Below are 24,837 nucleotides of genomic sequence, written 5' to 3'. Positions count from 1 at the left end.
TAATATACGCCTCTGTTATCTCATTACCCTTCCCCTATATTCCTCCCTACATTACACTTGTCACGGTTTACGGGGACTGACCTTTGCCTAGATATTACACTGCATTCAGAACGCGGGTTATCCCTAGTTCGAAATCTATTATGCATGAGGATTCTTGGAAGAACAGCAGTACTACCATCTCCTGTATAAAATATATGTATAAAGTTCATGCCCGATGTCATCCTTTAGTAGACACAGTAATACAGCAAGGTAGGACCCCTGGAGAGACCTATGGGTATATATACATCAGATCTTGCTAAGATCGACAGAGGAGACCGAGGCTTCCCGGCCGACACGCGGACCAGAGACGCTGAGGTTCCTGCATGCAGACACTCCAGCTCGCAGTGGTCTAACATCCGTCTCGGGTTTCCAGCTTGAGACCAGGACAGGGTCTCACATTTCAGGTAATGGGCTTGTCTAATTCCTAGAGGGGTTCTTGTCTTAACAGCTACACCCATGCTAGGTACACTTAGGTACGTCTAGTTAGGGAGGCATCTTAGGAGTATGCATCTTCTTACCATGTGTTTTATATACTTGAACGCATTCATGATTATAGTAAGATGGTATAACTATATCATCCATTTACCTTTATAGTACTGCTACTTATTTATATCCTACACTGTCTAACGGTTGTTGCAGCACATCTATTCTATGCCAGAATAACAACTGTTCAAAAAATGCTTATGGAAAACTCCCAGGCTGTTTATTCTGTGTATCTCTCTGAGACAGACTAAGTAAGCCAGAGTGACTGAGCGAAAGTTAGTACTTTGTTTCCATGGTCCTGAGGGATCAGGGTTTTCATGCTCGATGGCTGCCAAGCACTATTTTATCCTTGGTAAGAGGAGAATCTAGTGGCACTGTGAGCGAGTTGGTACAAAAGGGCCAACATACAGTTTATGTTGTCTAAACGTGCAGATCCTTTATATTTTTTATAGGAACTACATGACAGGTTTAAGTACGACACCCCTCTAGCTGGGTGCACTCTACCACTGGTGAGGGTACAGTTGCATGAAATCTGTACCCCTGCAGAGTCTTAGTCCATTCTTAGACATTGTAAGTGCATCAAAGCCATTAAGAGTATATGGTCTGGCAGTATGTCATTAAGAACTCCACAGCACCATAATGGCTCTACTGAATTCTGGGTAGTTTGGTAACAAATTTCTCAGCATATTAAACCCACACTGATGCCAGTGTGGAAGTTATTATACCATGCACTCAGAGGGCATATTCGTGATGCCCCAAGAAAATTAACCAGCTTCTGGTGGGTTCCCTAACTGGTAAAAACCAGCCTGTCACCACAAGACATGTTTCTGGACCCCTGGGGTGGGAGCCTTTGCTCCCTGAGCACAGAAATAAAGCCATTCTTGGACGGAGGTGATCACACCTCTTCCAGGTCAGGAAGAGCCATCTGTGGCAGGGGGGCTTCAAAGGCCTTGCCGCCTTTGTAGCATGACCCCAAGCCTCTCCTGCTATCAGGAGCAGGCCCCCTACCTGTCTCAACCCCTTTTCAGCAGGAAGACAGGCGTGAACAATTAGAGCAGCCCAGAAGGTGTGCCCACATCCTCCAAACCCACCCCACAGGTGGGGGAGGCAAGGTGAAGCCCACCCTTCAGTGCCCGCCATCTAGCAGATGGCAGGCACTCTCCAATCAGGTTTGTGCCCACTCCTCCACGCAGGGTGAGCACACAAAGGGTGTAGTCACCCTAAGGTCAGAAGGCCATTGGCTACTAAATTGAGACCCCTAAAACGCCCCCTAAATATAGTATTTAGGGGTCAACCCTGAACCCAGAAGGCAGATTCCTGCAACCTACGAAGAAGAAGGACGAAAAAAGACGCCCGGCAGAGGAGACTGTAGAGAAGAACTGATTTGCCCCCAGCCCTACAGACCCATCTGCAGTTTCCAGAGATTCTGCACCACAAATCACCTTGTCCTGCAGCTAGCAACCTCCAGAACCTCTGGGAGGACTGACTGCCTTCAACAAAGACCAGATCTGTGAACAGCAGCTCTGTTCCAAAGAAAGACTCCGAGCCTGCTGAGGACAAAGAAACCCGACGCCTGGAACCACCACTGTACCTGACGCCTACAGCCCAAGTCCGAGTGGCCCATTGGTCCCAGCAAGGTCTTCCAGCATTCCAGAGCCCAAGTCCACCATGGAATGACCCCTCAAGGACTTCCTGACGTCATCTGCAGCATCTGCAAGGAGTCCCCCGCAACCACGAGTGACTCAGTAAGGCGAAATCTGACCTCAAAAAGCACCCTGAAGAGGAGGACCTGAAGTGCACCTACATCCCTGAACCCTCCAACTTACCTGCCCAGCTGTTGGTTCATTCCAGGGGACTTCCTGGACCGAGCCTGCAGTCAAACCCCAAAACTGGCAACTTCCATTAAATACAAAAGGACACCTGAAGCCACATCAGCACCCTGCCACCCCTGTGCTGCTGTAGGTGCACTTTGCGTGCTAAATTGGATCCCCCTTTGCCCTGAGCTAAACCTGTAGTGATGGCAGGGCCTTGTTTGCACACATTGCTATGTTAGCATAAGCTTATTAGGAATTTACATGCCATTTTGCCTTTTCGCAGCTTTTGCACCCAACACTACATGTAACTGTTGTTTTAAGGCATACTGCTTGAATTTCTTCATGAAAACGGCTTGTTTTCAACATCCCTAGACTTACATCGCGACCTCAGTCTGTACACTGTGTGCACTGCAGAAGCCTCCAAGGTTACTATAACAATGTAAGCTGTTATTCGGGCTGATCGGCCCACTCTCTAGACACAACATGCACACAGCTGCAGCTTACTGAAATTCTAGCGCCTTTAATATTGCCCTGCATGCATGATTACGGCACTTGGAGTAAATCCTTTTCCAGAGGGAGAGAGCTTTGCTGATCCTGATGTGATTTACTTCTGCTGATCCTGGAGGTATGGGGTTCACCATTCAAGCCTAAGAGACCTTCTAGTATTTTACAAAACCTAGTTCCTAGCTGGGGAGGGTGGTACACTAGGCACTATAGGACCCGTTTCCACTATCATTTTAATATGATTTCTCCCTTTGTGTTTTATGGAATTGTAAAAATGCTGATCATACTATATTTAACCATATGCCTGCTTAAGTTAGCAAAAATCTGCATCTCAGAGCACGTTGTTAAAATAAACATTTTAAACTTTCCTGTGTCTTTATTTACTCATGTTGTGTACTGGTATAAATAAAACGAAAGAGTGTTCTTGATTCCCACCATTCCCGGGAGTAACCTAAGTCGCATGTTCTGGGTTTTCTAATCATTGGTAGCTTCGCTATAGGACGTAAAGCTAATGTGACACTGATGCTAGTCGGTTAGGGGTTTTAGGTACTGAGGTGAGCATTTTGGTCCACCACAATTCGCTGTGGTCCTGAGTCTCTGTGCACAGTTCTGTGTATGAGCAGAATCCCCGCAACAAACCCTAGGAGCTTTCCTCCCACATCAAAGTGCCATGCCCGTGAGCAGCCACAAACCAGACGCCCATATCACATTGGATAACATTGGGCCTCAGCACTCTGTACCCAGCCGCCCTAGTGGTGCTGACGGTGTTCTTTGAGTGCATCCTTGACCCTGGGGGAACCGTGGTTCTAACCCCAGAAATCCAACTCCTTAAGACCGAGTACTTACCTTAAAACCGATAACTTGATTTTCTCCCATAGGACTGCATTGACTACTTTTCTGTAAATAAGTGTGGAGTTGAACATTGTATGGGAACCTAAGAAACTGTGTTTTTAGAAAAACTGACTTACTTACCTTTTATGCAGGAAATGTCCCAATATGATATCCAGGCATATGACACAGAGTAGAAAAGTAGTCTGAAAAGTGATCTAAAAAGTAATTGTAAAGTAATTACAAAGTAACTGAAAAGTAATTTCAACTGTTTCTGAACATTTGGCCTACCTGTATCTACATTCAACTGCATTATCAGAAAAGTATTATTTTTACTTACCTGCACCAAGTCTGGCTTGGTTCTAAAAGAAAAATACAGCAAAGAAATATTTTTGCTACAAACAATTGGTCTGAGTTCAGTCTTTCAGTGCATGACATCATTTCTTGCCTGAGTGTGTACTATAAAAATTAACACTACCCTCTGATAAAGCCATACTGCTCGTCCACACTACCACAAATAGAAGATTAAGGAATTATCTACTTTATCCTCTGTAAGCCTTTGGGGATCAAACAGAAGCTGGTTCCTGCTTTGGCCTGTTAAAATAATCTCTAACAGGAATACTGCAGTCCAGGCTCTGATTGTGTTGAGACTGGATTACTTCAACGTCTTGTACCTGGGCCTTCCTGAATATTAATTAAATCGCCTTCCGGTGGTCCAGAATTCTGCGGCCAGGGTAATTCTCCTGCTAGGACCCAGAGTGCAGAAGTCCACCCATTTGAAAGCACTGCACTGGCTGCCGGTCCATAAGAGGATTTGGTTCAAAGCTTTGGTCTCGGCTTTCAAAGATCCACACAACACTGGCGGCTCCTTCTATATTAGGAAGAGAGTTCAGCATCACATACTGCAAAGAACTCTGAGGTCCTCATCACAGCTGCAGGTGACCATTCCCACGCTTGCCTGCGCCCGCATGGGTGGTCGATCCTTCAAAGTGCAGGTCTCCCGTCTATGGAATGGCCTGCCACTGTCACTCAGGCGAATGCAGGAACTACTACCTTTAGGAAGCAGCTGAAATCTTGGCTGTTCCAGCAATAGCCAATGAGCCTAGTCGCTCCTTTCAGTAATAGTGCCAGTTGTCTGTCTTGAAGTCTTTTAGCGCCGGGACACTCTATGAATTAGCTGTGCGCTCGATAAATACCAATTTACATTACTTTACATCCACTGGGCTCAGTGCACACTGTATCATATTGTGGTACAGTATATATAGAGCCAAATTCCTACACATGTCTAAATATATTATGTACATTTTTGCAATTTGGAAAAAAATGTGCTATTCAAGCTTAGAATGAGAATCATACACATGCCACCCTGATTAATGGAAATTTGCCATACTCACCATACTGTGTTACAAATGCTATGCAGCTGTTCACAATAATAGGGACGTCATTGCTGCCCAGTTGCTGGTCTTGTAATGCGTTCCCATCGGTACCTGCTGCTTTTTCAATTGCAGAATGCCATACCATGAAATCCAGCTTTGTATGGCCATGTATGTATAACGTTCTGCAAAGTTAAAATGTACATGTATCTATAAATAGCAAGCCAGTACATACAAAATAGCTACATTTCCTGTGCTCAGTTTTCTAAATCTGTTTCAATTAGCTTCTCTGGGACACAAACCCAGACATACATGGCAGACATCTGCCCCCAAAATAAATTGCTCACATGAGCTGACATATTGGCAATTGAACCCTTCCCAGATGTGCAAGTGACTCCCTCTGCCCGCTGCTTCCTAAGTGCACCTTAACCACCCCTCATACCATGTTATCAGAGTCAGATACTTCGCTGGTGGACCATGTTCTCAATTTATGTTGAAAGCATGAAACATGAACATCATATTTCCATGGTTATCCGTACATTCCATGATTTCATCACTGCATCACATCTATAAAATTATCACACTCTGATGCATTGCTCTTTAGACTCTGTTGGACTTGGCCCTTAAGGCAGGTTCACCCCTAATCTTTTTGCTTTAGATCTGTGATCTGTGTGGATGATTTTCTGGTCTGTGCGCACTTTTTCCCTGTGTCCCAGAGTAAAGTGCGTGCATGTAGTTAGGCTGGCCTTCTCTCCCATAGGGATGCATGGGGAATGTCTGTGTCCCTAGTAGTTCCTGATGCGTGGGGAGTGCATGCTCGAATTTGGTATGTGCGAGTTCGTGAGAATGAATGCTTCGCAATGGTGTATGTGGCATGTGTGTGTCATGTGTAGAAATGCCATTTATGGGACTTGGCATATTACTGTAAAATATGCCTGCAGTGTGATTGGCTGGAGCTGGCTGGTGAGCCTGGCTCCAGGAAGGCTGGATGGGTCTGCCCGGTGGTGAGTGTGAGATTAGCATGTTGATGGCTTGGGAGGAGTGCACCTGGTCCCTGATGGGCCTGGACTTTCCCCACACAATGCTGGCTCCACCCCCTGTAGTGCGACTGATGTCCCTAGCCCTGCCAGTGAATAGAGAGGGTGGTTGAGGTAAACAGAGTACTTCAAAACCAGCTGTGACTGGTTTTCCCTCACCCTGCACCCATGAGACAAAGGGAATTTACTGTATAAGAAGGGGCTGTGTCCCCATACAATTTGCTCTCTTCCAGGATCCTGCCAGAGGGGGCTGTTGCTGCTGCTTGGGCCAGAAGGACCGCCACTTGGCTTGTATCCCTGCCTGGAGACCCAGTGTGCTGGCTTTGGCCCTGCCTTGCCCCTCTGTCTGCCTCCAGACCCTGCTGGAGCTTTTGCTGTGCCTACAGCCCTGAGAGCGCTGCTCTCTGCCTTTCAGCGCTGGGGAGCGCTGAGATTCATTGCCTAGCGTTTGAGAGCGCTTTATTTGGCCCACAGCTCTGTGCACGCTTGATCTTTTCCCCTGGCGCTTGGGAGCGCCTTTCTCTCGCTGCTAGCGCTTCGAGCGCTGTTATTTTGCTCATCACGCTGAGAGCGCGGCTCTCCTGTCCGTGGCGCTTGAGAGCGCTTCATCTGCCCGTTTGGAATTGCTTATTTTCGGCATAGCGAGTGCCCACCTCGCTTTATATTTTATTTTCAAGCCGGTGCCCACCCGGCATTGCCCCGTTGTTATTTTATTGTTTAAAGCCGGTGCCCACCCGGCATTGCCCCGAGATCACCGCCGCAGCCCAGGAGCACTGAAAACCGTTGCCGGGCCGCTGCCTACCGCGACCCGGAAGTCCCGCCTCCTGGCCCCCAGGGCCGCGCTGCCATTGGCGGCCCCGGCGGAAGTCAGGCAGAGTGCGCCGTGATGAGGCTAGGCTGGAGACCAAGGAAGCAGGCTGCTGCGTCCGCGAGGCTCCCCGAGTGAAGAGGAGCCCCGGCTGCCCAGCGAAGGTGAGCCAGCAGTGTCCCTGCCCTCGCAGCTCCAGCGAGGACCCGGTGAGTGCGGGGGCGGGTCCTTTGGGATTCTTCGAGCGGCCCCAGTTGGCAGAGGGCCGCTCCAACGTTGCAGCATTTCTGTTCACGAGCCTTGAGAGGCTCTGGGGGCAAGAGGTGTTCTGAGCCCGGCGAGGCTCCAACGACGGCACAATTGTGTTACGAGCCTTGAGAGGCTCCTTGGCCACATTTATTCTTTGAGCCCACGAGGCTCCCGGCCACATTGATTGAGAGCCCTGAGAGAGGCTCTGGGGCATTTCATTATTTTGAGAGCGCTGAGCTCTAAATCGCGCATTTGCTTTGCGAGCCCCTGAGAGGCTCCTTGTCCACCTGTGTTCTTGAGCCCACGTGGCTCCAACGTTTGCCCAGCTGTTATTTACAACTGTCCAGCACTTTGTGGACAGTTCCTACGTTTAGGCTTGTGGTTTGTGCTGCCTGCGCAGACCCCCTGACATTGAGACTCAGGGCATTCCGCCCTTTCGAGGCCAGTTGGCCTGAGGGACCAGTTCTAGTGATGTGCTATGTGCACCCTGCGCATTGTGATTTCTTTGCTATGTGATTCTTGCGCAAATGTTCTAACCTGCACCTCTGAATGTGTTTAATGCCTCATGTGCAATTGTTAATGTCCCACTTTATGTTTATCCCCTTTTGCTGACCTGCATAGAAGATTGTTGATGTCCCATTTTATGTTTAGGTTTCCTTCCCTTTGCTAAGAGTGAACTGCTTAGGTGTTGGTATTCCTTCCTTAGGTCCTGCTGATAAGGTCCTAGTTACCTGCGTGATTTTCCTAGTGTTTTAGGTTTGCGTAGGAGGTATTTACTCTTTTCCAGTGATTACTGGTTGTGTGCTACATGTACTATTTTGGTGCTAATCATTATATGTTTATGTGCTAAGTGTATACCTACAAGTATTATTTCTAACAAGTGCCTACCCCTGACAGTGGTCCATGTGGCCCTGTCCTGTACATAATTCCCGTGTAAATTCTGCCCGTGCCTCTGGCACATTGTAAAGTTTGCGTGTGTTATCTAATGTGTTTTTACTATAATACAAAGGCTATTTTTCATATAACCTTGTGTGGAGTTTCCTTTGTGGTGGCCCTTGGGTGTTGTTGCTGAGGTGCATGCGCAAATACTTAACTCATACCGCCTCCAAGTTTAGCCTTGCTGCTCACGCCACGTTACCTAGAGGGTGAGCAGGGGTTATCTTGGCGTGTAACTCCCTTGCCCTGACTTAGAAGTGGTGATCCCTGACTGACTTTGGCGTGAGCCTTGGCCAGCCAGGGTCCCATTTCTAACAGACTCCTTATAGCACTTCAGCACAGCCCCTTGTGTGACAGCCTTCCTCCATTGGTGCCTAGCGCTTGCATCCTCCAGGCTACCCTTCGCTACCGACAATTTGAGTGGGTGGCCGTCAGGCCCGACCTGGGCTGAAAGTGCCACGACCGCCTGCTGCAGTCCCCACGCTGGCCCCTCGCGTGCCCCCTCAGTGCCCCTGCCAAAAGGTATCCCAAGGACACTGTTTTGCGACTCGCAATCAAGGCTAGTGTGCTATCTTGTTTGTCTATTTTGAGCTGTTTCCACTTGCCCTTTCCTGGCCCACACCATAAACCTTCGCATTCCACATTCCATTCACTAAATATAAGGGGGCATATTACCAAGAACAGGCGATAAAATTATCGCCGCTTTATCAGCAGGAAACTGCTGCTAAAGCGGCGATAATGGTCTTGATAATATGTCCTTGTGAATTCTCATAGCAGCCCAGGTTAACACCAGAACCTGGGCTGCTAGGGGAATTCACAAGGACATATTATCAAGCCCATTATTGTGGCTTTAGCGGCAGTTTCCTGCCGATAAAGCGGCGATAATTTTATCGCCTGTTCTTGATAATATGCCCCAAGGTGTGGATTTTGTCAGGGAATGCTTCCTTTAACAAAGGAAAAAACAGGTAAAAATACAGCCTGCTCCTTCGACATTTTACATACATCTACATACATTGAACCTTGAAGTGGAACAATAAGTCTGATCTCATTTCACGAAATGTAATTACATAACACCAACACACAAGTAATAAAATGTGCATCCGGAAGGATTTAGAGAAATTGAAATCAGGAGCAACAGGAAAATGTGCTTTCAAATCCTTGGTGGGATAGAAAAAAGGAAGGCTAGCTGAATCGATTTAATTTTAAATCATTTAATGAAAACCTTAATTATTTAGATGCTAGCAGTATTTTTAATTTGAGCCTGAACTATTTTGATTGTTTACTGTCAAACTGAAATGCTTACTTTCATTACATTCAGTAATTTGTTCAGAACGTTTTCTCCTCTCACTATCCATTTTTTCATACAAAATGTAATTATATACTTTTTCTGTTGTCTTTCTCTCCTGCAAAGCATGTTGACCTGTTCATACAACAACTTAAAACTGCAAATTACCTCTTACTGTGTGGTCTCTACACAGATTGTGGTGGGAATCCAAGGGCATCTGTGGGGCTGAAATTTCAGAACCACTCCAAGCCATCCTTGTCACATTTCTCCTTAAATCCCCTGCATTTGTGCTTTCTGACAGATTTGTGGAGTAACTTATTCCAAGGGACCCCTCACAGTGCAGATCTGGTGCTCCACAGGCCTACCCATTTGTGTGTCTTGAGATAGAGACACCATTCATTGCACTTCTTATTCTAGTCACAAATAGCTTACCTCCACATCCCACTCTGTACATGCCCTGGCTGGTGGTAGCTGTGCCATAGATGCAGCCAAGGAGCAGCCCATTGGCCTTCTCAAGCACTTTTATTTGAAAAGCGTAGGGACAAAGGGGGTCAGGGGCTTTATTGAGTTCCTTGCCATAGTAAGGCCCAGCCGGACCACATATGGATATTATTTAGCATAATTCGGCATAACATCTGAATTAATGATAGAAAAAAAACTGTATGACACGGCACAATGGGACTTTTTTGTATTTTTAGTTTTTGAATAAACATTACTCTATGTTGCATACAGCAGCGCAGGATACTCTACTTGAACATTAAAATAAGGTAAAAGGCTTGGCAAGCATGTCAAGTGGAAGCCATATAACAATCATACTCCAGATTGTGTCTCAAAGATAGAGTCTTCTGTGTTTGTCTGGCACCATGATATCCTTTAGTAGCCAGGAGTAGAATCAGAACTGGAGAAAAAAACACTAGATATGAAGGAAGTACTTGACCTCAATGAAAAACAGGAAAAAGAAAAAAAACACTGGATACAGAACGGAATGAGTAATCAAAGCACAAAACTGCAGGCATACACAGACCACAACTATGAAGTGAAACATTGAAAAATAGGATAAATATATGCTGATTTTTGTTTCAGACTATATGTTAATGTTTACGTTTTTTGCAATAATGAAAAAAATGAGCAGTGCAAAATAAAATTAAAAGTTTGTAACAGAAATCTGCAATTTAAAAACAACAACTAGGCCATCTCATTAACCGCATCGCTGCTGCGGCGATTTTTGCGCTGTGCGGCTTTTTTAAAATAACCGCGTTACATGACGAGCTCAGCTCGTCATCAGCACACGCCACCCGTGGCTGATGACGAGCTGAGCTCGTCATCAGCATCGAAAGGGTTAAAAAAACAATAAACTAACTTTCAGGGTGTTTCTTTCACTTACATTGCGCAACTGATCAAATGCTCATTTGAAAAACGTAAAGTTAATTTTCATTTGTTTATCTTAACAATGAACAAATACCAAACAACATTTTTTCATCTGGTTTTCATAAACTTGTTTTTTTGGATGTGCAAAAACAGCGCTTACGCTGTACTCTTTTGCTTTTTCATCCACCCTTTACAAATTCTCCCCATAGCTGCACCATTTTCAAGCACATTTATCAAGTACATCTTTTTTATCATTGTCCTCTACCATTTACCTAATCTCGTCACTTTATAATAACAGTAATAACAGGGCAACATATTGCCTTTTTACACTTAGACTTTCTATAACTTATTTTGCACAACTACTCAGCAAGCTACAACTTACAACAAAAAAGCTTATTATTATTCACATAGGCAAAACATAATGCGTCTACTAATGCTTGGTAATAATGCAGTTGGACACAATATAGTTGTTGTTAACATAATTATGTATTTACTATTTCTAAGAGCATGGCTATCCTTTCTAATAACTTTTGATTAATGCAATTATTGCAATATTTATTTAAGGTAATTAAGCATTTAACATGGGTTAGATTGAGGAGCTTGTATATTTTAAAATAATTTAATTTGCATGCATCTGATGAAATATTTAACATATGCTAGTTTTAGGGATACCATACTGTTTCATCTTCCTTTAATGTGCCTTATTTCATATTTCTATAAATAAATGTTTTAAATATTCGCGCTCTAAGGATGAATGTATGGTACGTGTTAGTGTTAACATTGGAGTTAGTTTTATGTGTTGGGGTTAGTGTGGTATATAAAAAGAGTTAAAAATAAAATGTCTAAATAATTGTTTAAATATTACCGGTAAAGGGTTTGAAGTAACAGTAGGTTGAAATGATATACCTGAACTAATGGTGGTCGAAACAAAGACAACCATCTCACCTGATAAAACTGAAAGTTAAGAAAGGAATAATGTAGGAATAGTAATCAACACATCGTAATGTGCACATGTGCAAAACAGACAAAAAGACAGTCTACCAAACGAAATTGTCATAGGCCAATTGAAAGAATGAAGTACATTATACACATAAAATGCCTTTGAAAACATCTATTCATCAATAAATAGCACATAATACAGTTTAGAAACATAATGCAATTGGAAGGGCTTTGCTAAATTGCCATCTTACCTCCCCCTTTCTACCAAAAGCAGCACATCCAGCTTGTTCCCATTTTGACTCGCTGTACTCGTTGCTAAACAAAACATATTAAAAACACTGAATCAAAATGACTTTATTCGGTCTAACTCTGCCATAAAAGCAAAAAGACATTAATACAAAAACCTTATTTGATCCATAATCCTCATCTGACTGTAAAATAGGCAGGGCATCCATAAGCAATAGAACAAAATAATGGATAATCTATAAAAGCATGCAAAGCTGTAGGGACTGATGAAAAATATTATTAAAATGTTACATACGAGCAGGGCCCTCTGCTTTAAAGTACGTTAGATGTAGACAGCAGTAAAAAAAAAAAAAAGATCTTTATAATAGGCAATGTTTTCAAATAGGTAAGAGCCACTCTACAGTAACCTATATTAGCCTCTTTTAAGGTGGGTAACAAATAGTGTTTTGTCACCAGTGAATCAAATGAGCAAATAAACAAAATGTAGCGTGATTTGTGCTGAGCAGTTATCGCAAGCGCCCTCTGGTAAGTGAGGGAAATAGGAACCCTGTTAAAAACACTCATTTTTCATCATTACAAATAAATCTACTTAAAGTTATTAAAACTGCATGAATGTAAAGTAAATGCAGTCAAATGAATCGAATAGGATTCAGCAGTAAGTAGTGTGCTGTTATTTTAAAATGTTCCTCTGGGAAATTGGAGATGTGTTTTTAGTTCTAGCTTTCACTAATGTAATGTTTTTTCAGCACTAGCTCTCTTGGTCTTTCTGCAGTCTGAGATTAGGTGAAACCGTGTGGTAATAAAGGGTGGACCTAGACTGTGACATCAATATTAAACATACCATCTGAAACTCGGCGGTATCATTTATCGTATTGCTTAGGTTAGATGTGTATGATACCATAAAACTGCATACCTTACTACACATAACGTCGGTTGCAAGTATGAGGCAGAAACTCGGTTAGACATATGTATCCGTCTAATAAACACCACAAAATGCTAGCAAGAAGGAGTTTTACAGTTAAAAGTTTGCAAAAATCAATGGCAATAATATGGCATTTTCTTATTCCTCATAGTACATCAACAATACACACGGTTCCCTATTTAAAAAGCTGTTTGTGTGTATGTACTTTCAGCCTACAAAAAAATCTCCATTTGTATTTAAATAAAAAGTTTTGCTAAATTGATTTTAACTCATAAGCCAGTATATACACAATTAACAGCGCTCCAATTAGACGTAAAATTACAGTTATTACCTAATCTCCTGGGAATGGGAAGTAGGTGTTAAAGAGTCAGGTGCCCAGTATGCTTATGCATATTGTTAGACCTGGCACCATTGGCGTGGGTCTCCCTTCCATTTTTGCTTTTGCCGCTTGTATTTTTGCTGGTGTTAGATGCTTTGGGCACTGTGCCACTGCTGTCCAGTGCCACAGTGCAAGTGCCCCCTATTGTAAATTGATATATTAATCAGTGGTTCCATGTTTGGCTATTTGGTTTACTTGTCGGACCCTAGTCTAGTGCACTGAGTGTGCCCAGGGAGTGTACATTCAAATGCTGCTGGTGGGCCTGCAGTACTGGTTGTGCCACCCACAGAAGCAGCCTTATAAAATGTGTCTAAGGTCTGCCATTGCAGAGCCTGCATGCAGTCTGGTACTGTCATGCTGTCTCAGCAAGTGCACCACTTGCCAGTCCCAAAACCTTCCCTTTGCTTCATATCAGTCACCCCTATGGAAGGCCCAAGGGCAGGGTGCATTGTAAGTATAAGGTAGGACAAGCCCTGATGTGTGTGGCATGTCATAATAGTGAATTACAGCCATTCTTGTTCACTTGCCTAACCTTTCAAGCATGCAACTGCTAGGTTGTGTATTCCTTTGTCTGGTTTTGTGAGTGACAGGGCTGGGGGATTCCAAGAGACGGGATGAGTCAGCCCAGTGGTGAATAGAGACATCTGCATCTAGATGGGAGGGAGGAGTTGCACCTGAACCTTGAATAGGGCTGTGCCTGCCTTCCACAATGCTGGCTCCACCTCCTGGGGAGCAGCTGATGTCTCTGCCCTGCACACTGAAAGAAGAGAAGGAGTCCTGTAAACAAAGTGCTCCAGGACTGTACTTCCCTTCCACAATGCTTGCTCCACCTCCTGTGGGGCGTCCGATGTGCCTTCCCTGCACTGTGAAAGGAAAGGAGAAGTCTGGTAAACAGAGTGCTTCAGAACTGGTTTGGACTGGGAAAAGGCCCCTCTCCCCTCAGAGAACAAAGGATTTTGGGGTATAAATATTGGGAACCTGATCCCATGAAATTAGATCACTTTAGACTATGAGAAGAAACATTTACTGAGGAGAGGAACCTAAGGAAACTGAGAAGAGACTATTTCCAAGCTGAAGTGCTGCTTGAGGGATTGGCCTGCAGTGGTTGCCTTACTGCCAAAGGAAGGAGAAAGGAGCTTTGTGTACTATGCTTTCAACTTGTGAAGGATCTCCAAGGGCTTGGAAAAGAGCTTGCCTCCTGCTGAAGTCTCAGGGACAACAGGCTTCAACCCCCAGCTCCCCAGAGTTCTTTTGGAAGTGCCTGCTGCTGCTTTGGGCTTTCTAAGGAACTGCCTGTCGCAAGGAGCTAGAAGTGCGACTCATCGAGAAGAAGCATGTCACCGTCGATGTGCCTGCTGTTGCAACTCCGAAAGAGGGTGTTGCCGCTGGAACTGTCGCACTGCACCGCATCGGAGAGAAGCGTGCCGCAACAAAGAAGAAGCGTGTCGCCGTCGCTGCTGCTTCGGTCGCAACTCCGAAGGAGGTCGTCGCCGCTGTAGCTGTTGCATTGCACCCTATCGAGAGGAGAGTCTCGCAAAGAAGTCGGAGCGTGTCGCTGTTGCTGTGCCTGCCGTTGCAACTCCAAGGGAGGTTGTCGCCACTGGAACTGTCACACTGCACTGCATCGAAGAAATGCGCCTCACATCCCCGAGAAGGGCGCCGCCATCGGAGCTGCTGCCATCGCATCGTGGATGTTGCTGCTGTAGTAGTCGCATTGTGCGGAAACTTCACGCATCGTGGGAGAAGAGTGTTGCAAGTGGAGCTGCTTCCGTTGCATCGCGGAACAAGTGTGTTGCCGCTGCAGTCCACGCATAGAACCGAGAGCTTCTTGCATCCTCGGAGAAGCGTGCCGCATCTGGACGATCTTCTCGTCTTTATTTCTTTGTACTTGAACTTTGCCGCATTTCCCTCGCTGCAACATTGCTTGTCGTGGAAGCGCAATGCAACCTCAGGTACATTGACGCAAAGTGTTGCATCATAAGAATTTAACTAAACTAAACTAAATCTACCATCTTAAAGTAACAGTATTGTGTATTTTTGTTGTTTATGGTCTTGTGATAACTCTATATAAAGTATACTTATTTTTTATATAAAACCTTGTGTGGTGTCCATTTGTAGTGTTGTCACTGGGTTACTGTGTAGTCACAAATGCGTTACACACTGCCTCTGAGATAAGCCTGTCTGCTCATGCTAAGCTACCAAGGGAGTGAGCAGGGGTTATTTTAGTAGTGTAATCCCCTTATCCTGACTAGAGACAAGGGTCCCTATTTGTCACAAGTACCTACCTGTGCCAACTAGAGACCCCCAAATCTAACATATCCACAGACTTGTGGGCATTCACAAAACTTTTCTCATCACATCCAAACCTAGCCATGATTAGAACAATTTCATCTGTCTGCATATAGGGGTTGCCATCAAACATAGATGTCCCCAGTTTGATACATTGAAAAATATGTTCATAGACTAAATTATGAACTTAGGTTTAGGTCCATTGAGCCTTCTATTTATTGGCATGACTTGCACATCTGTAGTTATGTTTACAAATGCGACTATTTTGCACATTGAGGTGGTACCATAATTTGTACCACAATATTATACTGTTTTTATACGAGGTTTTTAAGTATGCACATTATTACTTTTAAACTATATGAAATTTTGTACTATGATATTTATATGTTTATTTATATTCATATTTATATTTATAGTAATGTATTTATAAGTGGCGATAATTTGCACATACAAACAGCAAGGAAATAATATGCACTTTATGGAGTATAACTCATATTGGACTCTAAGCTAATTTTGAATTAACCAGCATTCATGCAGGTATTATGTTAACTTGGTTACTAAAATGTATCATAGACATAGGAACATCCTAATAATACAACCATGTACCCCTTTTCCAAACAAGTACCTCTACCAGTAGTATGTTATCTAGTTTCACTAGTCACATGGTGTATTCACAAGTATTTAAAGAGGGCATTGTGGGAATTTAAATCTGATGTGATCAAGGGCTTTTGCCCGAAACGCGTCATCTACTGCGCTGCTGAGTTTGCAGGAATAAACCCTTTTGCCAAAAACTTTGGGACTCGTTGGTCTTTGTTTAAACAGCTAGGAGGAATTTGAACTGACCTTTTATATATATATATATATATATATATATATATATATATATATATATATATATATATATATATATATATATTCACAGAAAAAACCATAGGTTATAGTGGATATATAGTTAGGAATTTGCATTTACAAAACCTTGAAAATTCAATGAAAAAACCATTGGTTTTAGGCCATATATAGTTAGGGATTTGCATTTACAAAACCTTTTTTTACTCGCATAAAACTATTGAAATTCCATATATAGTTATAAGCGCTAACTATATATCGCGCACCCGCAATCCACTGCTGATGATGTCACATATTACATCCTTCATGACATGGTTAGTGACATCACTGATGACATCACTGATGACATCTCAAATGACATCACTGATGACATCACTGATGACAACATCCAGTGACTGTATGTTTTTGTAAAGTAAAAATATGTCTTACATATTGAAGAATGAGTGGATGTATAAGTGTCTGGATGAAGGATTTAGTAGGTGCATGTCTGACTGTATGAGTGAGTGATTAAATGTGTCTCACTCAGTGCATGGGTTAGTGACTAAACTGTCTTAATTTGTGCATCATTATGTCTGTTGTTCTGTAAACTGCTGCATGTGTTGATCAGTAGCTATATGAGTAACTATATGGGTTATTGATTGGTTGCCCAAGTATTTGTATGGGAGACTGAGTGTGTGTGTGGGTGGCTGGGAGGTGTATGACTCTGTGCATAGATGTGTGAGCAGTTGATTCACTAGATGTATGGGTTCAAAAGTGCATGTGGAAACAGCTGTATGGGCGGTTGACTGTGTGCATGAGTGTATTGGTGAATGAATGGATATCTCAGTGCTACATGTCAAAGTAAGTACATATGTAAAACACAGTACATGTGAGAGTTGACATATATAAATAACTGTGCATAAGAGCCAGTGAATGTGTGAGTGGCTGTATGGATCATTGTGAACTTGTAACAGGGATTGTATAAGAGAGTAAAGTAAATATGTGTTAGTATATGTTTGAATAAGTAAGGTGTGTATAACTGTATAGTTGAGAAAATGGAGGTGTGATTGATTTTTGGCATAACTGACTCGGTGTGTGAGTAACTCCATGGATGAGTGACAGTCTGTGACTGTCTGTTTACACTGATTGTATCTAAGGTTATATTAGAGTCTGAAGAGGTTCATGGTATTATCACATGAATGATATCATCAGTGATGTTATCAGTCATGTCAAATGAGATGTTTTCAGTGATGTCATCAGTGATGTCATTTGAGATGTCATCAGTGATGTCATCAGTGATGTCACTAACCATGTCATGAATGATGTAATATGTGACATCATCAGCAGTGGATTGCGGGTGCGCGATATATAGTTAGCGCTTATAACTATATATGGAATTTCAATGGTTTTATGCGAGTAAAAAAAGGTTTTGTAAATGCAAATCCCTAACTATATATGGCCTAAAACCAATGGTTTTTTCATTGAATTTTCAAGGTTTTGTAAATGCAAATTCCTAACTATATATCCACTATAACCTATGGTTTTTTCTGTGAATTTCATTGGTTTTTTAATAGCAAATATGAAAAGCTTTAAAATGTCAAGTACGTGATAGATAAAAACATTTTCGTATTTATGCACGCTGATGTGCTTTGAACGCTGCCCCCCCCCCTTCCCCTCTTTTCTCTTAGTAGTACTCTCTCTTTGCAGATAGTGAACGGTAGTTAACGCAGGCCTTTGCCCCCGTTGTAATCCGTCGTGCCTGCTTGTCTCTCCATTTGATTGATTGTTATCCAAGCATTTACTGTTTTAGAATTGGTTCTCTTTGGATCATTCTCTATTTACAAACAAGCACAAAGTCGCAATACTCTGTTTAGTCTTTGCAGATAGTGAAAAATCGTGTAAAAAAATAAAAGTAATCGAGCAAAATCAGTAGGCCACTAATTGGATCTCTTTTTGACCTCGCTAAAATAGAAATATTAGGAACAACCCTTCATGAGAAATACGAAAATAGTGAGATGAACTGAGCTCCACACCATGAGGGCTGCAAGACAGCTCGACTCCGTCACCCACCCCGCCCAAAATAACGACAAACCCTATGCAAATATTAAAAATATAGACAACACACCAGCAAAGAAACAGGGTAAAACATTTTATTAAATAACTATTTACATAACTATTTTATACTTTTTATTGCCCGATCCGGCTAGCTCAATCGATCGAGCATGAAACTCATGCACTCTGATAGCAAGCGTTGCTACTGATGCTATGCAGACCAAAACTGGTTTTCAGTTTGTACATTTTTCTAGATTTTTCAATCCAAGGTTGGTTGACTTTGTAGAACGATGGCTTCAGATTTTCAACATACGGTGTGGTGGCGCGGACTGGGAGGGGGCGCTTCGCTCCTGCCCCCTCCCCAAGTAAGTTTTTCATACGTGAAAGTACGTTAATGGTTTTGGTCCCTGAGTTGCTTCAATGTCACTGCCATTCTCAAATGGCATAAGTTCTGGATGTTGGGTGCCATAGTTAAGAGTTCTGAGCAGTGCTTGTAACACTGTCTGAAGCTTATTTCCACCTACTGCAGCTTCACTATTCTCAAAGTAAGTGAGTGTCGTTTGTGGACCTGACTGCATTAGAAAACAATGTGATATGTTACCTTCCTAAACAGCTTGACGGAGGCCCCTGAGGGGCGGTGTGATGGCCATGGACTCGGAGAAGACGCTTGGCTCCGACACCCTCCCCAAGTCATATAGCACCGGTGTAGCCTGAGATCGCCCCCGACATAGGCGGCCGGCTCCCGGGGTCCGGCGGAACTTTTTGCCTTTTGATGACTCTTCTATTCTGCACCTTGTCCCACAATCCGTTTGACCTGAAGACACGCTGTAGTGGGGCGCCCCTTTACCGTTTCAGTTGCCATTCCGCCCGCTTTTGCTACACTGTGCCTCTTCCGCCATTCTGCTGTTTACCGCCCGCTCTTGCGACTACAGCGTCTCGCTCATCATGTAGTTGAGTTGCTCCCGCTCTTGCGGTGCAGCGATAGGCGGCTGCCACAGGACTCTCAAAATGGCGGCCGGCTCTTCGGTTTTGGACCTGGTCCACTAAAATGGCCCTGGGACACCTTTGAACTCGGACGCTTCCCTGATAGAGCTTGGGTCCCATTCTCGAAAGCGTCCCCTCAGCCGTGAAGATTCTACAAAAGTCTTGGGGGCCTCCGACTCCAGCAGGCTTCTGGTGGGGAGCGGCTGCCATGATTGCTCGTGGAATGGCCACGACGGAGCTACGAGATGGTAGTGCTCTCATGCTGACGCCAGCTTTAGTCTGAAACATCCAGAAACACTTTAGACTACCAATTCGATCAGTTTCGGTAGCGCCCCAACATGACCCGGAAGAGAAGAACTTGCCCTCCCCTCTTTGACTGATGGTTCTTCTTGCCTGTCCCCTCTGTTGTCATTTAACAGAACTTTTTGGACTGCTGAAAGGGGTTGTGTTCCGAACGCTGGTTGGTGGAGACATTTTGACTATATTCTTGACCTACGTTGTCGCGTAATGCGTTATAAGACACGCCGCGTTAGCGCACCCGGAAGTGATCCGAGGCGCGGCGCGCAGCGCGTAACGTAAGCATAACAGGTCATGTGACTTGTTAATAAAACTTTTCATTGGTTCATTTTGCTTTTGTTATTTTAATGATGAAAAGCTTGGTCATATGACCTAAAAATTACGCTTTTTATTGTTTTCGAACATTATTTTTTTTAAAACATATATGTTATAATATTCCAGGCTAATGTACTTTCCCGGAAAATTTACAACTGTCCTGCAAGTAAAATATATTCCTTTTTCGAGAAAAAGGGCGTTTCTTCGTTCCATGACGGAGCCGTTGAGTAAAAGAGACTCGGCCTGCTGTCTTAGTCGCCGATACGCCTGATTATCAGATTCTTATCGATCACTTTATGTTGCAGAAATGAAAAACACAACTGCCCTTGACCATTTATCTTTACTGCGTTCCTACATATTATACCTTTTATCCGTCATGTAATTGGACTGCTTTATTTCACTTGCCTTTTACTGATTCGAAAACAGTGACTAAAAGTAAAAACTTTACCAATGTAAATACTACTACCGTGTTTTGTTTTAAAAACCTTTATTGTGAAAATATCAGTATACAAATACGGGCCTATAACCACGTGGGCCGGCCACGGAGCAAACTGAAATCGTATATGATGAGGAGACATTTACACTGTAGAGGAACGTAACGAGCGGGCCATTAGGTTGCAAGAACAAAGGTGTCTAACAGTTGCGGAATCGGTGGACGTACATTTTGTAATTAAAATACGACAGGGCCACTTACAATAACATTTTCTAGATATACATTTGCGGGCAAGGAGTTACGAGTCCCATTTATACTGGCGCCATTTTGTGCGAGGCCGGGCAGGTCCAAGATATAGTCAAAATGTCTCCACCAACCATCGGCCAGACCAGAACCCCTTTCGGCCCTTTATGCTACAAGATGGTGTCTTCCATTCAGAAAATATTGTTGGCAGCATTTTGAAAGGAAACAGAAACAGCCGTTCTCCTAGTGAGTTTCACATTGTTACATTTAGGAAGAATGTTGAAGAGTAGTATGTGGAAAATCTGAAGCCATTTTTCTACAAACTGTCAATCAGACTTGGATAGAAAAAAAAATCCTGAAGAATGTACAAACTGAAAACCAATTTTTGTCTGTATAGCATCAACAGCAACGCTTGAGTCAGCTTTGTGTCAAGCCGCCATTTTCATTCAATCAATAGCGTCCCCCTGCACACATTCAGGGACCTGGTCGTGTCTTCAGATGAAACGGATTGTAGGAAAAGAAGCAGAAAGGAAAAGGAAAAAAGTTCCGCCGGACCTCGGGAGCCGGCCGCCTATGTCATGTGCGACCTTTGGCCACACCAGGGCAATAGTGAAGCTGCAGCAGGTGCACATAAGCTTCAGACAGTCTTACAAACACTGCTCAGAAATCTCAACTGAGGCACTCAACATCCAGGACTTGCCATTCGGATCTTGGCGCCTTGTGCTGGTTCCGACCTATTCACACATCGGTCCACTACTGACATCACCTCATAAGCCAACGGGGCACCCCACGCCGACTTTCGGCGCAGCATTGTAGGATGGCCACACCAGTACGGCAACTTGCTGGACACCACCTCGGTGCCATCCAGATCTCGGCGCGTTCGAGTCACTGTGCCAGAAGAGTGACCGGAACTCAGCTGAACACGCCGTCTTTCGGCGCAGCATTGTAGGATGGCCACACCAGTGCGGCAATTTGCTGGACACCACCTCGGTGCCATCCGGATCTCGGCACGTTCGACTCACTGTACCGCAAGAGTGACCGGAACTCAGCTGGACACGCCGTCTTTCGGCGCAGCATTGTAGGATGGCCACACCAGTGCGGCAATTTGCTTGACACCACCTCGGTGCCATCCATATCTCAGCGCGTTGTGCTGCCTTCGGCCTATTCGCACATCGGTCCGCTACTGACGCCGCCTCACGTGCCAACGGATTTTCTACGCTTTTTGTAGCCCTATGCCGCATAACAGGTCATATGACTTGTTTATAAAACTTTTCATTGGATCATTTTACTTTTGGTTTCCTAAAGATGGAAGCCTTGGTCATATGACCTAAAAATAACACTTTTCATTGGTTTAGAACATTTTTTTTCCCAAACGATGAAAGCTCCACCTTGTTTCTGGATCATTCAGACTGAAGCTGGCGTCAGCATGAGAGCACCACCATCTCGTGGCTCCGTCATGGTCATTCCGCGAGCAATCATGGCAGCCGCTCCCCACCGGAAGCCTGCGGGAGTCGGGGGCCCCCAAGACTTTTGTAGAATCTTCACGGCTGAGGGGACGCTTTTCGAGAATGGAGCCCAAGCCCTAGCAGGCAAGCGTCCGAGTTCCAAGGTGTCCCAGGGCCATTTCAGTGGACCAGGCCCAAAACCGAAGAGCCGTCCGCCATTTTAAGAGTCATGTGGCAGGCGCCTATCGCTGCACTGCAAGAGTGGGAGCAACTCAACAACATGGTGAGCGAGATGCTGTAGCCGCAAGAGCGGGCGCAACTCAGCTGGATGGCCGCCACCTGGGGAGGCCCGTTCACGCCGCCTCCCCCACGCGCCCAAGCCCCCCCCCCCCCCCCCCCGGGGCCGCCGCACGCAAATTTTCGGAGCAGCATTGTAGGATACCAAAACCAGTGCGGCAGTTTACTGGACATCACCTGGGTGCCATCAACATCTCAGCGCGTTCTGCTGCCTTGGGACTATTCGCACAACAGACCGCTACTGACGAGGCCTCCCCCCGCACCACCCGGGACGCCCCACGCCAATTTTCGGAGCAGCATTGTAGGATCCCAAAAACCAGTGCGGCACCCAGGTGACATCACCTGGGTGCCGTCCAGAACTCTGCACGTTGTGCTGCCTTGGGACTATTCGCACAAAAGACAGCTTCTGACCATTGTTGCTTATTTGGGTGAAAAATGTTTAAATGTTTTTACAGTTTTTGTTCCGTTCATTATAGTTAAATGTTAATAAAGTTTTAAAATCTAACTTTGTTGGAGTGCTATATATGTTTAAAAAATAGGGTGAATGGGGCCTTGAATCGGATTATTGTCATGTGTGGGCTTTGCAAGTGTACTGCTACAAGATCGGACATTTCAAACTCAAATGCACGTTCTTTTTCTTACCTTTCCGAAGCATGGAGCGCAATAGCAGGCAGAGAAAGGGTGATGCACGTGTTGAACACTGCCTGGCCTGGCAAGTTGCTGGCAGTGCCCCCCCCGCCCACTCCTGAAAGAGGGCACACACACACCGCCGCCCCGAGTACTTCATAAATCTTTAAAAGACCATGCGCTTGTTCATGAGGCTTAAATGGTTTATCACCCCTTCTAGAACCCCTGCATCGACCCTCTGACGTTTCCTGGAAGAATTAGCACGTAACACAATACCAAGCCCTGTCAGCTGAAACCCCCGAGAAATCATGGGGCATATTATCAAGGGGGGTTATTTCCGCTTTTTTGGCTTTAAAAGCCCAAAAAAAAGAGATAAAATTATCTCCCTATTACCAAGCTGTCGCTAACACCAGTTAGTGACAGCTAAAAGGAGATAGCGACCATCTTGGGCCCCGCTTTGCATATCAGTGATATTTATCACTAATGACATGCAAAGTGGGCGTGCCAAGATTTTAGCGACTGGAAACAGTCCCTAACCATCGCTATCTCCTATTACCAACTTTTGGAGATATTCGCGCAAAGCGCGAATATCTCCAAAACCTAACACCTGCCCTGAGCAGTTTTAGCCATGTTATCCAATAGGAAGTGGATAACATGGCTAAGAGCATTTGCTGGATAATGCATGAATATCGCTGACTTTTCAACGATATTCATGCATTGCGGCCGTTTTTTATTGCATTTGCGATAAACCTTGCTAATAGCGAGGTTTATGTGCGATAAAATTCGCCGATGTGCGGCGATAATTTTTGTCTCTAAACAAGTTAGAGACAAAAATTATCGCTAGTTGTTGGTAATATGCCCCCGGGTTTTTGCTTGCAGGAATCGGGAGGCGGGAGACTAGCACTGAAATCAGTAGTCTCACGCCTGAATCGGGAAGGTTGGCATGTCTGGATACTCTACAGCTGGGGCCATAAACTACATCCGCAGGGCTAGGTGATAGCCTAGTTCCGGCCTGGACAATCGGACACAGAGGAAGAGGAGTGTCAGAGGGTGCGGTAGTGAATAGGGTGAAAGGGAGGTGTCGGGCGGGCACAGGGTGTGATTCTCAGAGAAGAGCAGCGCAGATGGGGGGAAGTATATGGCCCATGCATGAGAGAAAGAGCGGGGGTGACCAGTGCGTGGGGGAGATGCTTGCGAGGGTGGGGAGCCATGCTGAGGATCGGCGGCGTGCAGAGAGTGGCCCTGGTCAAGGCATCTAAAATGGCTGCCGTGCACGACAAAATTGTGGCATTGGACAAAAACGCAAGATGGCGCAGACAACGTTTATCAATAAGGATTCATTTATAACAAAATATTTACTCGCAGTGACAAAATGGTGGTCATCACTTCCTGATTTCCATCGAATCGAACGTTAACAAACGTCACGCAGCAAAAAAAAAAAAAAAAGCTCACGCACAGAGCAGTTTTTAGCCATGTTATCCAATGGAAGGTGGATAACATGGCTAAGAGCATTTGCTGGATAATGCATGAATATCGCTGACTTTTCAGCGATATTCATGCATTGTGGCCAATGTGCGGTGATCATTTTTGTCTCTAAACAATTAAAACGAAGCACAAAATGGCGAATTCCCGTTTCGCTACCAGTTTGCGGCCCAGTTCGCGGCCCGTGAAGCGCTTCTACCGTGAAAAATCATTTTTTTTTATTTTCCCCACGGGACCCTTTAATAACCCCAACAACAATCCTAGGGGGTCAAGAGGGGTATACCTTGCCCCCTTTCATTAAATTCCCCCTTCGTTTTTCACCTCTTCTTCTCTCTCGA

The 24,837-nt window shown here is 44.5% G+C and overlaps 1 protein-coding gene across 1 annotated transcript in view; it reads right to left on the bottom strand.

Moving 5' to 3' along the window:
• The window catches only part of ARAP2 (ArfGAP with RhoGAP domain, ankyrin repeat and PH domain 2), a 1,270,949-nt gene that overhangs the window by 360,312 nt on the left and 885,800 nt on the right, over positions 1-24,837 (bottom strand). The window contains exons 19-20 of the mRNA XM_086964430.1: positions 11,915-11,978; positions 5,063-5,226 (exon numbers count right to left, since the gene is read on the bottom strand). Coding sequence (XP_086820556.1) covers positions 5,063-5,226; positions 11,915-11,978 — 228 coding nt within the window. The remainder of the gene's footprint in view (positions 1-5,062; positions 5,227-11,914; positions 11,979-24,837) is intronic.

This window comes from Lissotriton vulgaris, chromosome 3_2, assembly GCF_964263255.1.
Source record: "Lissotriton vulgaris chromosome 3_2, aLisVul1.2, whole genome shotgun sequence".
In the NCBI taxonomy this organism is placed as follows: Eukaryota; Metazoa; Chordata; class Amphibia; order Caudata; family Salamandridae; genus Lissotriton; species Lissotriton vulgaris.
Note: the sequence above shows the minus strand (reverse complement) of the source record. Positions and strands in the feature narration are given on the sequence as shown.